This window comes from Vigna umbellata, unplaced genomic scaffold (genome assembly GCF_029865625.1).
Source record: "Vigna umbellata cultivar VRB3 unplaced genomic scaffold, Vumbellata_1.0 scaffold_804, whole genome shotgun sequence".
Taxonomy (NCBI): Eukaryota; Viridiplantae; Streptophyta; class Magnoliopsida; order Fabales; family Fabaceae; genus Vigna; species Vigna umbellata.
In genome coordinates, this window is record NW_028274569.1 from 1 (window position 1) to 14,404 (window position 14,404).

The window sequence follows — 14,404 nt, forward strand, 5'->3', positions numbered from 1 at the left end:
GGAGCCTTAACTACCTCTCTGAATAACCCAATAAGAGACCGAGCTGCCACTGAAACTGCCTTCTCACGGGACTTCTTATATAGTGCAAGGTCTTGTAACAAGTCTTCATTCATTAACTACAGTCCAAAATAAAAATATCAGAATAGCATAGTTAGGGAACATAACAAGGTGCTCAAGGATGATCTACTGAAGGTGGAATAGTGTAGGAAACAAACCCCTAGACCATTTTAGTGACAGTTTGAATTTACAAGTTAACCAGCCATAGTGGTGGGTAAATTTATTTTGCGGAAATAGAAATCAGTAAGATGCATATATCCCTAGGATGATGAGATGGCAGTAGTTACCAATGGCATGCGCATGCATATCTCCCTCACTGCATTTAGTCCAACAGTAATAGCCTAAAAACATGAACCAAAATCATCAAGGAAACAAACTTGAGTGCCCCTGCAACAAAATAAAAATATACAGCAATATATAAAATGTTATTCAGACGGAAAAGAACACCTCTGGACGCGATCGGTCATGTACAAATTGATTTACTATTTGTTTGAACAAGGGCTCAACAGCATCAGGAGGGACCTGAATCCATATAACACCTTGAATGAGATAGGATAAACAGAAAATCATAGGAGAACAAAATATTACACAATAGCTAACAAAAAGTCGAATTCTGAAAGAAAAAACTATACCTATAAAAATAAAATGGATTGAAAATAAATCACAATTATACAGTACCATGTCATGGCAAGCCTGAACAACTGCTGCAAGCAAATTTGTTATGTCTCGTTGATGTGGCTGATTACATGATGAATACATCGCAACTGTCACACTTCAGTAACAAACAGAATACCAAATTTCACCTAATTTATGAAATGATACCTGAATATATTTCTGAAGAAAAGGATAGAAGTCTAGCACAAATAACCGGTGAAGTCCAATTGTTCGAGCAATCAATTTCAGGATCATCATCTTAACCTATATTATGCAGGGTAATCAAAGAACCAAGTCAATATGTAATTTCTGAATAAGCACAAGAAGATTTGAAAGGAATTGCTAATCTTAATCTAATACGGCGATTGGAATGCTTTTTAAGATTTATAAGAGTAGGCACCTCAAATCGCTCGTTACAGTTCTTAAGACGTGAGAACAGCTTCTCAGCAAAACCCTGAAAATCATATGTAATCAAGATGCTGACATAATAAAACAAAATTTGAGCCGAAAATGTATATAGGATGTTGAAATAAAATTTTTACAAACCTGAGCATCTTTAAGATGGTTAAGTGGTGAATAATAACTGTTATTAGTCCTTTCAGATGACATGCGCTGCTGCTTTTTCATGCTGCGTATGGCCCGTTGTAGTTTTGCTTTCTTTTTCTTTTTGCTCGCTGCTGTACCTTGGTGGCTTGCCTAAATATTTGTAAGAATAATCGATAATTATAGACAACTAAGCGTATTTTACTACCTCCATACTCAAATATAAGCAAAAACAATCAATTACACAAGATAGTCAATTAACATTATTCAATTTCACTAATGTCCCTTGAAAATAACTTCATTCTTCAAATTCCCATTATTGGAAGATGATATATCATGAAAAATAAAAAGTAGTCAATAAAAATAGAATCCGTTTAATAAAGGATGTTTTATGATTGATAACATTAAAAAGGATGAAATGTGTACCAACAATTAACCCATTGACCCCTCCACCCCAATCCTGCTCTCTCACAATCACTTTTCCCTCCATATCTTCCATTCCTCTCCTCTAGCCTCAGCAATGATTAGGCTTCAACATAACAGAATTCACTCCACCAGTAACAGACTTCTATCCACTAATCCCACATCATTAACCTGGCTCTTACTTTTCTTGCTATATACGAAGATGGGAAGCCCATGAATGTGTGTGTGTCTATATATATATATATATATATATATATATATATATATATATATATATATATATATATATATATATATATATATATATATATATATATGAAATACCCTGATTAAAAGTGCAACACAAATTTAACGTTAATAGGACAGTTATCATTAAACATCACCTTATAAAGGGTCTCCCTGTTGAGAACAACTTGAGGAGATTCATTTGTTTCATCGTCACTGCCTGAATCATCACTATCATCATCATCTTGAATCTTCTCGTAATCAAGCAGAAATGATAAAGCTGCTATCATAATCCTGAAAGAGATAAAAAAGCATAATCCTTAGTGTGATAAAATTTCAATTTGTAACACAACATACAAAAAAACAGATAAAAGAAAAACCTCGACGATGGATGGAAGGAAGCAGTGCAAATTGCATTTGCTGTTCTTTCATCAAACCACACTTTTCTCCTGTGAAGCTCACATAGGGTCACAAGCGCCCTCTTGGCCGACTCTTCCTCCTCTTTCTATTACAAACACAAATTCACTGACCAGTTAGAAGACTTGAGTGTTTAGATTAGTTTATTTTGTGTTTTAAACTACTTACAGTAAAAAAAACAAAAAAGAGCAAATGACGAGAAAAAGATCATCAAAAAACCTGAAGCAATCCAAACAAGACATTCTGAAGCGCGCGGTTCTTGGCTTCGTTCTTGTGCTTTTGGTTCATGCGCCTTATACTATGAACAACATGATCAAATGCCAGCTTCTTCAGCGTCCTGTCACCTAAGGTTTGAAGTTCCATGAACAACGACAGCGTTTCTCCAACATCAACAACCTACACAAATGCAACATCACATCAAACCACGACACAACTTCCATGAACCCAAATTGAAACGAACCGAGTTTATTTAAACCTTTCTATTAGCGAGGAGGATGAGCGCGTGAGTGAGGTGGCAACGAAGTCCAGAAGGCAACGTGCGCGCCGCGCAGCGAAGCAAGTCGGCGAGTTTGCGAGGGAAATCGGCGAGGTGTTTTGGGTAAAAAGGAGTGACGTGGGAGAGGAACATGGCCCTGTCGCCAAGGTCTTTGGCTACAGTGGGGTCGCTGCCGATGCCGGTGACGGAGGTGAAGCTCATAGCGGCTTGTTTCTGAAAGAGTTCGAGGGAGGAATTGAATTGGTTATAGATAAGATGTAGCTCCGATTCGTAGCCTTCGGGATCGCACTTCATTTTCGATTGCAGTGACGAAAGACTCAGCTTCTCCGCGCTCCGACCGGACGCCGCTAGGGCTTCCGCCGCGGCTACCATGCCGTCGGGACCCATACTCACTCTGTTTGGGTTTCCCACCACCAAGGGATGAAAAACAAAATGCAGCAGTGGCGGTAACGATGGTCAGCCGCAACGCTTGTCTCCGGTGATCCAAATGCAGCAGCAAAATCACAACCGAGGCTTGAAGACAACCAACAGAGAAGGAGAAAGGAAAGAGGAATGACTTTGGAATCAAATGCCAGGAAGAAGAGGAAGTGAGAACAAAGCACCGAAACGGGAATGACTTTGGGAAGAAAGGCGTCGGGGAGGACTAGGTGAAGGAGAAAAGAGAAAAATATTAGGGTTAAATTTGAAAACCCATAATTGTAATTATGGCATTGTATGCAAGTTGAAATTTTCAGGGGTGCGGGAAGCAATTGCGAAAACAAGTGGGGTGAGTCAGGGGAATAGGTGGAGATTAAGGATGGATAAAAAATCTAAATTATGAAATTTAATTCATAATAATTTAAATCTATATTATTTTAAGTCTATTTAATTTGATTTATCTCAAATTTGTATTTATCTTTTTTATTTTAAACTCAATCCATTTAATTGGATTTAAATCATATAATTTTTTAAATTTTAAAATCAATATTTGTTTAAATATAAAATATATATATATATATATATATATATATATATATATATATATTAAAAAAATTTGTTAAATAATCCATTATTAATGACATTTTGAATATATAATAAAATATGATAATAAATTATTATACCATTATTATGTGACCCCAAAAATTTATTATAAATATTTTATTCTTTCACAAGTAATTAGTTATGAAAAGATTTGATTTGATTCTGTTTATTTTAATTGTAGATGATTTTATTTGATTTGATTTTTGTAGATTTTATTTTACTTGTTCTATTCTTAGTTTATTTTAGGTTTAATACATTATTTAGTCTCTAATTTTTGGGGTTTGGTTCAAAATGGTCATACTTTTTGAAAAAGTTCAGTAAGACCCCATATTTTATTTAAAAATTTCAATTCGGTCCTTTTCGTGGATGTAGTTAGAAACATAACGGTGCATATGCCACTGTGGCCAAATCTGAGTAAGCTGTTATGTTGGATAATTACGTGGCACTGTAAAGTGTGTGCTCTTTTATTAAAATCAAACAAAATTTCAATCTAAAACCCCAATGTTTTAAGAACCCTAAAGTGGAAATTAGAATTAGAAACTCTAAATTGGGGATTTTTTCCTCTGACTTGGGGATTTTTCCCTCTAACATCAGAGGATACTATATATAATTGTATCAAATATTGAAGCAGAGACTCTGTTAGGCATTGCCTGTGAAGGAAATTAGACCCTTCAACTGGATATTGAATAACTGTGTTAGCTGATTAGGAAAACTGACACACCTATCACCCGCAGGCGTGTTTGTATCCCTTTGAATTGGGGATTTTTTCCTAATTTAGGGTTTCTCATTCTAATTTCCACTTTATATGTTTTTAACGACATGCACAAAAAGGACCGTAAGACATACACAAAAAGGACCGAATTGAACATTTTTAAACAAAATATGAAGCCTTATTGAACTTTTTCAAAAGGTAGGACCATTTTGAACTAAACCCCCAAAAGTAGGGACCAAATGATGTATTAAACCTTTATTTTATCTTAGTTTAGTAATTTTGTTTTATTTCGGTTTTTGTGATATTTTGCTTTATTTTGTTTTATTTGTTATTATTATTATATTGTTTTTGTTTTATTTTATCTAAACTTACTTTGTTTTATTTTGTTATTTTCCTTCGATATCTTATCCTGTTTTACCAATTACTGCACTTTCTCGTATTTTTCTACTAAAGGTATATATTTATATTTTATTGTCAATCACCATTTTATCTGTTACTTTAATTTTTCTTCTCTTTTTCTGCCATTTCCTAAATTATTAGGATGATCTTTGATTTATTTTTTTAAAAAGGGCTTTCCTTCAATTCCTCTGGACTACAGGAGAGAGATTCTTCTTCATTTTTGGACTCCATAAATATCGAAACCCTCTCTATTATTCTTCCGCAATTCCTCATATCATTATCTCCTATGTCAATGACAATCTTCAATTATAACCAGAGGCGAATAGATCTAATCCTTCCTACTTCATTTCGGCCGATACAGAAGCTATCCGATTCAATCCCAAAACCAGCAACACTCCCAAAGGCAGAACAAAAAATAAAGGAAAAGAAGTACTACCGCTAACGCAGATCCTGACGCTGACTGGAGCTATCGTCGGCCACTGTGATGGTGAGCCGATAGCGGTGTATTGCGGGTGGTATGATAGCAAGGCAATTGCCGTGGAGGTGGGCACAACTTCAGCAGTTGCAGCGCGGAAGAAGAAACGCCGGTGAGGCGGCACTTCATGTGTGGGGGCTGACGATACTTTTCCTCGACCATAGGCGGGGGCAACGGTGCTGGACTATTGACGAGGTAGGAGATGCCATTGATGAGAGTGGAATATGCCGGTCTCAAAGAAGATGGCTTCCAAAATAAGAAGGAATGAGTTTTGGGGTATTCTGATCTGGAGAACACAAAAGAAACCCTTGTGGTTTCAGTTTCTATAGACGGGAAGAAATGGGGCCAAGCTTAAAGGGCTCTGCCCTAATTTTTATTGAAGAACGAAAAATCAAATGGACTCCAAATTTGGGTTTGGGCTGATTGTTAACTTCACTGCTGCACCTTTATTTTCAACTGGGATCGGACCAAACTGATTGGGTCGCACTTCTGGTTCTTTTTCTGCACCTCTATCTTTATTTCTTTTAATTTATTTTTGTTAGTTTCTGTTGAATTGTTGGATTGTTTTATTATTGATTGTGTAACCTCTTATGAAAATCTTCACTGTAACTGGTGTTCGATTTATTAGTCAGAGTTGTTTGTTTGTTACGTTCAAAATAATAATAATAATAATAATAATAACAATAATAAATAAATATCATACAAATTTTTGTATATTTGATTTATAAAATATACGTTAGTAAATTTATTATAGATATTTAAAATTAATATATACTCTTAAATAACAGACAAAGTTCAATTTAAGACAGATAAGAAATATAATATATATTTTATTGGATAATAATGAGTTGAGATATTATTTAACAGTAATTTTAAAAAGATTAAATAAGATAAGAAAATTTAAAAATTTAGGATAAACTTTCTAAAATGAAAAGAAAGAATTGAATGGATAATTAATTCAATACATTGATTCAAATTTCAAATGCATTAGAAATAAATATATTTCCATACTAGTACAACAAAACTAAATGTTTGATGAGATAAATTTAAGTTGGAAAATATCTTCTTTATAAATTTATGCATAGCATAACAGAAATGTACATTATACTATGAACAAATTTATGTCAAGACTATATACAATTTGATGTAAAATTTTGTTAAATTATATACTAATTAATATAAATTTATTTAGATTATATGTATAATTTAATGTATATTTTTTTATTGTTTTTTTTAAAATTGACTTTGACATGTATTATTGTAAATTAGAAAATTCTCAAAATAAAATATACAATTCATTAACCCTTTCAAATAAATCATGTAGTATAACCTAAAAACATAAATCCTAAGTTCTATATTTTGAATGAAAAGGAAAATTTAATCTAAACAACAAAATAGTCTAAACTACATTATTATATGTGCTAAAAAAATAATAATATGTTTGTCCAACGTTATCTTATTCGGATAATGTCCTTTTATATTATAGGTGGTCAATTGAAAATCTCATGATACAATTTTATTAAAAGTATGATATAATTGATAACACATTAAAATGTGTTATGTTTATCAAGTTGTTAATAATTCTAGTTCAAATAATGACTTTCATCTAGTATTTGAAGTAATAATTTTCTTCATATAAACTATTATGTTTATTAAAAAAAAATTATATATATATATATATATATATATATATATAAATAAAATTTCCAGAACATAATAAAATAGGGGTGTTACAATTATTAATTATATATATCTTAAATATATTTTATAATATATTAAGATATATACATAAATATTTAGCTCGAAAGTGAAAGAATAAGGTTTAGGTGGACTAAACTAGCTTTATCATTATTCAAGTATTTTGTGAATGAATTTAATTCCAACAATTGTTGGAATATGTTGCATAGGTTTAACAAGGGTGTTGCTCCCTCCACCACCCCAAGTGTTTATGTACCTCTCCACTATTTTTTTTTATTCCAAAAATATTTTATACCTTCCCACTATTTCCTTTTATTCCAAAAATACCTTACACTTTCCCACTATCTTCAACGATCTTTCTTTTTCTCTCTCTACGTTAATGGAGCATTCATATGGCTTAGATTTAAACTTGTGATATATTGTAAAATATAAAATTCAGAGGAAACTTCAATATTAGTGCTTCTACCACTTCCATTTTATAAACTTAAAAGTTAGATGCAAATACAAAATAATAAACATAATAATATTAATAGGAAATAATATATTATTATTATATACTAACTTTATAACGACGAAAGAACTAAATAAATTCCAAATCTTTAACAAATAAATTTTCTTTTATATTTTAAGTATTTAATAATATTTTTATATTATTTATCTAATAAATTAAACATTTTATTCAAGTTATTTGAGTCAAACATGTCGGTAAGTTAAAACATAATATAATATTAAAAATTATAGATATTAAATGTAAAAAAAACAGACACATATATAAACATTTTTCTAGAAATTTAGAACAAAATTTTACCATTTATTAAGTAATTTGGAGAAAAAAAATATATTGAACAGTGAAAATAAGATTGAATCAAACTTATTTAAGGAAAAGTGTAAATAAAATTTTGCAATATATCACAAATTTAAATCTGAGACATGTGAATGCTCCATTAATGTGGAGAGAGAAAGAGAAAAATTGTTGAATATAACAGGAAAGTGTAGGGTACTTTTGGAATAAAAGAAAATAGTAGAGAGGTGTAGAGTATTTTTGCAATAAAAACAAATAGTGAGGAGGTGCAGGAGCACTTGGGTGGTGGAGGGAGCAACACCCGCCTAACAAATATGCATTATGGATTAATGCAAGTATGTTCTTTTTCAAAACTTTGTTTGATAAAAACCAATTTTTGGAAGAAAAACATTCATAAGTGGAGATTTTTGTAATTATGACATTGTATGCAAGTTGAAAATTTTTCAGGGGTGCGGGAAGCAATTGCAAAAACAATTGGGTGAGTTGGGGGAATAAGTGGAGATTAAGGATGGGTAAAAAATCTAAATTATGAAATTTAATTCATAATAATTTAAATTTATATTATTTGAAGTCTATTTAATTTGATTAATCTCAAATTTAAATTTATTTTTTTTATTTTAAATTCAATCCATTTAATTAGATTTAAATTAGATAATTTTTTAGATTTTAAAATTTATAAATCTGTGTCTAAATATAAATATAAATATATATATATATATATATATATATATATATATATATATATATATTAACAAATTTTTTTACTTTAAGTATTATACATATACATGTGATATATTAGATAATCAATTATTATATCGTAACAATTTGAATATATAATAAAATATGATAATAAATTATTATATTATAAAATATTAATTGTAAATATCTTGAATATATTTCATAATATATTAAGATATATACATAAGTTTCTAGCTCTGAAGTGAAAAATAAAGTATTGGTGAATTGAACGAGTTTTATTATTCTCCAAGCTTTGTGAATGAATTTAATTCAAACAACTTTTGGAATATGTTGAATATAGGCTTAATAAATATGTATTATGAAAAAAAAAACTACCTTCTCAAAACTTTGATAAAGAAAACCAATTTTTGGAAAAAAAATTCAAACTGATAAAAGAAAAATATACATCTATCAAATGAATAAACTCTGGATGTGTGGACGTAATTATGGATAAATGTTTTTAAATAGTTTTTAGATGATTTTTCATCTAAGCTTATGTGTTATGTCTAAATATTTTTAAAGTAATTATCAAATATATATATATATATATATTTTAATGAGAGATTTTTTAGACTTCTTTGTATTCGATTATATTTTGACTTTGGATATTTTTAGATTGACTTAATAGTCTATTTTGTCTTCAGTTTTGTTTAATAATGTCAATTCAGTCTCTCGTTTTAAAAGTGTTTGAAATTGGTCTTCACTTATTAAATTTTGCGTCAAAATCGTCCATTCCATTAAATACAAACGGAGTTAAAGGATTGATTCATCTCGCAAAATGCAGTGGTGACTTGTCAACTTTATATTGTATGTGTGGTGACGTGTTACATAGTTAGATATTAAGCTGGATATTAAAGATTGGGTATTTGAAATTAAGGACAAATCGATTTAGGGCATTTTAATAAACTTCACTTCATCATCACTTCTCCCCTCATTACGTTGCGCAAATTGTATAAATTCCTCTACACCTCTCTCGTACTCAGCACTAATACGTGGTAAATTAATCCAATTTCGATCCATATTCCTAAATATTACATAAAAAGATAAGCTACTAAAAATCAAACTTGCAATTTCATATATATCATTGAAACTTAGTGAATAATATTTTAAGGTTTATAAATAATACAAGAACTACAACACACATTACCAAAACTATAGCAAAAACCATACCATACATTACCAAAACTATACCAATTTCATGCATTACCAAAATTAAAGCAAAAACTATACCATACATTACCAAAAATATAGAAACTTCATACATTACCAAAACTCTATCATTATGCAAAAACTAATGAAGAAATCATCTTAAGAATGCAAAAGGGCATAAATACCTGGAAGAGGAACGGCGAAAACGCTTGGTGCAAAAAAAACGAAATCGCAGCGGAGAGGGAATGACGCGTTTCAAACGATTTTGATCGGCTCAAACTGTTTTTTATCGTCACAAATGAGAAAGGACCGAACAATTTCAAGTTTAAACGGTGAAAAATAGCGTATCGGAGATGATGGGAGTCGGAGGGAGAAGAAAAAACGCGAAACAGAGCTTGCGGGAAGAAGACGATCACTGTTCAAAGTTTTAATTTTTAACTCTGAACGGGGGAATCTACCGCGGTTCACTACTTAACCGCGGTAGAATATAGGTATATGCCGAGGTTTCACGCCCAACCGCGGCATATACTGATTAAATAAATAATCCTAAATGGCATTTTTGAAATTATTTTCAAACTATATGCCGCGGTTCAGCGGTCAACCGCGGCATATACCTCGAAATATTTCAAATTCATATTAAATTAATTTCAGAGAGGCGAATATGCCGCGGTTCTACGAGCAACCGCGGCATATACCCCTGTAACGTGCTGAACACAACTGTCTCCCCAACTGCCTTTTGGGGAATTTCAGTAGATGAGAGAGGGTATATGCCGCGGTTCTCTGGACAACCGCGGCATATACCCCTGTAACTTCTGAAATTCTGTGACTGGCAGAGAAGTTGAGAAGTTACAGGGGGTATATGCCGCGGTTGTCCAGAGAACCGCGGCATATACCCTTGTAACTTTTCAAATTCTCTGACCCAGTCAGCACCTGCAATAAATTGGCAGGGGTATATGCCGCGGTTGTCCAGAGAACCGCGGCATATACTCTGTTATTTAATTTTTTATTCATACGTGGCGTCAAAGGCAATAATTGACTGGAGTATATGCCGCGGTTTGGAGCAGAACCGCAGCATATATGTTCGATTTATTTACAAAACTGCCACCGCGCACCATTATGCTGCGGTTTCCGTTGAACCGTGGCATAATGTGCGCTGTAAAAACCCAATTTTTTACTAGTGTTAATTGGTTTAGTTTAGGATTTTCTTGGGTAAATTATGGGTGCAATCCCTAGAGGGTGCATTGATTAAAACTACTACTGAACTAAAAGAAGAAAAAAAGCAATTTCTGCAATTTGAATCTATTGCTTGAATGAGGTTCTTATAGCTAATTTGACGTTGAAACCATGCTCTACGCTGATATATTGGGGCTTGTGCGGTTTTGATACTGCTAAATTCAACACTGGTTCTGTATAAGCAAAATGGTTTTATCAGAGGTCTACTTTCACCTTTGTTTTTCATCATATATAATGCGTCAAGTGCAAATCATCAACCGTAAGAAAATATTTATGAAAGGTACGCTAAAAGATAACCTACGTTGTTTTGTAAGTGACACTAGTCACAAATTTTGTTGCTGGAAGTTTTACATATTTGTTGCAGAACCTTAGTTTGTAATGTCAAATGTCCATGTTGTATTTCACAAGTTGTTTTTGCATGTTTATGATGAATGGGATAGGGTTTCTTTAATTCAAATATGCGAATAGTGCATATAAACTTGACCAATTATCCTCAATGTAGTCGTGGATCTGGCAACATTTGCGTGAGAAAATTTGACAATTTAAGGAAGATGAGTCGTTGAATAGACATGATTTTTAAAATGATTTTGATATATAATGTAGATGATAACTCGATTTGAGAAATAAATAAATAGTTCTCGCATACTTGGTTCTGACATAAGTGTTATTAGGAAGAGTTATGTGTAAGAGCTTGATTTTATGAAAGTTTATATAGAGAGATTTCATATAAATCATTTTAGATAAAATATCAACGTACCTAATTTTATCCTCACTAATTTTAACTAAGCATTTCACAATTCAATATTAAAATATGAAAATAATTTAAATTATCAGATCTTGTTTAACATAATGCTTCCTCAAATGACAACAAAAGAGGACTTACTTACGCAAAAAGGGGAAGATATTGTCTTTAAAATTTTATAGTACTATTTTTTCTTAAGATATGCTTATAAAATATTATGCAAAGTTTAACCACAAAATTTGACAAGAAACACAATATTAAAAGATTTCTTTAAAGAGTATATATATCAAAATTGATTTATACGAGCAATCTTTGTGAAAGTTTTATTAATGATAAAAGTATATAATAAATATATAACTTTTTCATAAATTCAAAAGTCAATTATTAGTTTTTTAATGAGATTAAATTTGTTAAAAAAAATAAGTCATATTTGCTGAAGTAATTGATATTTTATATAATTACGAGAAGTATTTGATCATAATTAGTGGAAAAAAACATATTAAATACTGTAAAAATATCATCAATTTTAATAATTAAAATAATTATTTATTATAATTATTAATTTATATTTTAATTTATAAACTAAAAATTATTAGTAATTAAAATAATTTTTATTATAAATAAAAAATATTTATGAATTGGTCGTTAATATTACTTATTTTGATTACGAAAGCAATTAAGCTTTTAGATTGTTAAAAAATTATTTTTCTAAATTCTATCATTGACTATTTTATGATGAGATTTTTGCTTATTTTTTTTATGACAATTCTTGTTGTTTGACGAATTTGGTTTCACACTAAATTTGATTTTTCTTTATCATTGATTAATTGTTGATCAAACAAGATATACTTTGCTTAATAATTTATGTGATAAAGAGTATCCTCGCACAATACGTGTATGAGGTTATTTTCAAAAGTTGTTTACAAAAGTTATTTAAAATTAATAATATTATTTAACAGATATTGTAGTAGAAAACAATGTATTATATAAAGGTTTTAAGAAAACTATTTTTTAATATAAGAAATTAATGAATAGAATATTTTTAACATTAATATTTAGTTAAGGGTAAGATTTACAAAGGTAAGTTAAACAATTACTTACCTACCTTAATAATATAGTATTTGTGTTATGTAGATGCTTAAACCTATATATAACTATAATTACTATAAAATTAAAGTAAATAACTCATTTAACTGACTATATATTAGATGCTATTAGTAAGTTTAAAATAAGTCGCATATACAGTTCAACCAAACTATGTTAAATTTTCTTATTTTCGATTCACAAGGTTATATGTTAAACTCCCTTCATTTTCAGCTGACATATAAGTATGCAAGTATTACTAATTAATTGCTGACCAAATGTTGTTTACTTTGATTAATAATTGACGTGATGGATGATGTCATCTTTTTTTTTTTACTTTGTAATAAAAAAAGAATAATATAGTAAATTAGTTAGTCCTATCCTATAAGATGTTAAACGATTATCAATTTAATTATTTATAAAAGAACTTAAAAATAAAATGACCAAAGCTTCGTAATTTCACATGCTAAATGTAACGAAATAGAGTTGAACTTCTGAAAATATTACAACTTAAAAAAGGTTATTCGTGACTGTATTTTTAAGAGATTAAAAAGAAATCATCTTTTGCTTTCCCAAAAAACATCATTTTCACTTATGGCAGCACCATTTTCTCGAGCATGGACATTACCATTTTCATCAAACTCAAGCAAAAGCATGCAATTTTGTTTTCAAGATTATTAAAATAGTAAAATTTTAAAAATGAGAATGTCGTACTTGGTGTCAGCTTGACACGATTTTAACTTATTTTCGTAAAATCGTGTCAAACTAATATAACTTCAATTAAAATTTAAATAAAATTATAATAAAATTGTACAATGACACAATTTCAATTAATAGAATAAAAAATTATAACGTATAGAGATCATATCAAATTGACATAATTTTAATCTAAATCATAATACATTAAAATTATATTAAACAAATACGATTTTAATTAAAATTAAAAAAACAAAAATACAATACATTAAAGTGTTAATTAACACAACTTGTTATTTTTTTAATTTTTTAAAAACAGTGTACCATTATGATAAATTGGAAAAAATAATTACACCACCATATAAACTTAAAAATAATTACATCATTTTAGTGTTTTTGCCCATCAAACTCATACCAAGCATATGAAAATAAAATATATTATCGGTTTACATAAATATGAGATGATATGTTTTTTTTTAAAGATAAAAATTGTATTTTATTTGATTCGTGTTTTAAAGTATATATCAGTTTTATTTTTATATTTTATAAAGGAAAATATTATGGTGGAAATAGAGCTAACCACCTCCCTCTTCTTTTTGTAAATCTTTCTCTCCTCAATGCAATTCTCTCAGGTCAATGTAGTTGGGGTTCTCAAGTTATTTGTTCAAGGAGTTTTTAAGTGGATATTCAAACATTTTACATTAGTATAAAGATAAAATTGACATATACTTTAAAGCATAAAATATTAACATTAAGATAATTTTTAAATCAATAATAATTTGAGAACAAAGAACATATTTATCTTTAAAATAATTAACCTTAGAATTATAAAATAAACACTA

The 14,404-nt window shown here is 29.8% G+C and overlaps 1 protein-coding gene across 1 annotated transcript; it reads right to left on the reverse strand.

Annotated features, from left to right (window-relative positions):
- Positions 1–5: 5 nt before the first annotated feature.
- On the reverse strand, positions 6–3,601 carry LOC148190535 (uncharacterized; the record flags this gene model as incomplete). The annotated part of the gene is made up of 11 exons (XM_088102832.1): positions 2,795–3,601; positions 2,539–2,715; positions 2,283–2,407; positions 2,061–2,196; positions 1,258–1,407; positions 1,112–1,165; positions 880–975; positions 736–795; positions 505–579; positions 345–398; positions 6–116 (listed from the first exon to the last, which is right to left on the reverse strand). Coding segments are annotated over exons 1-11 (1,446 nt in total), but the record flags the coding sequence as incomplete, so codon positions are not given.
- Between the last annotated feature and the right edge of the window lie 10,803 nt (positions 3,602–14,404).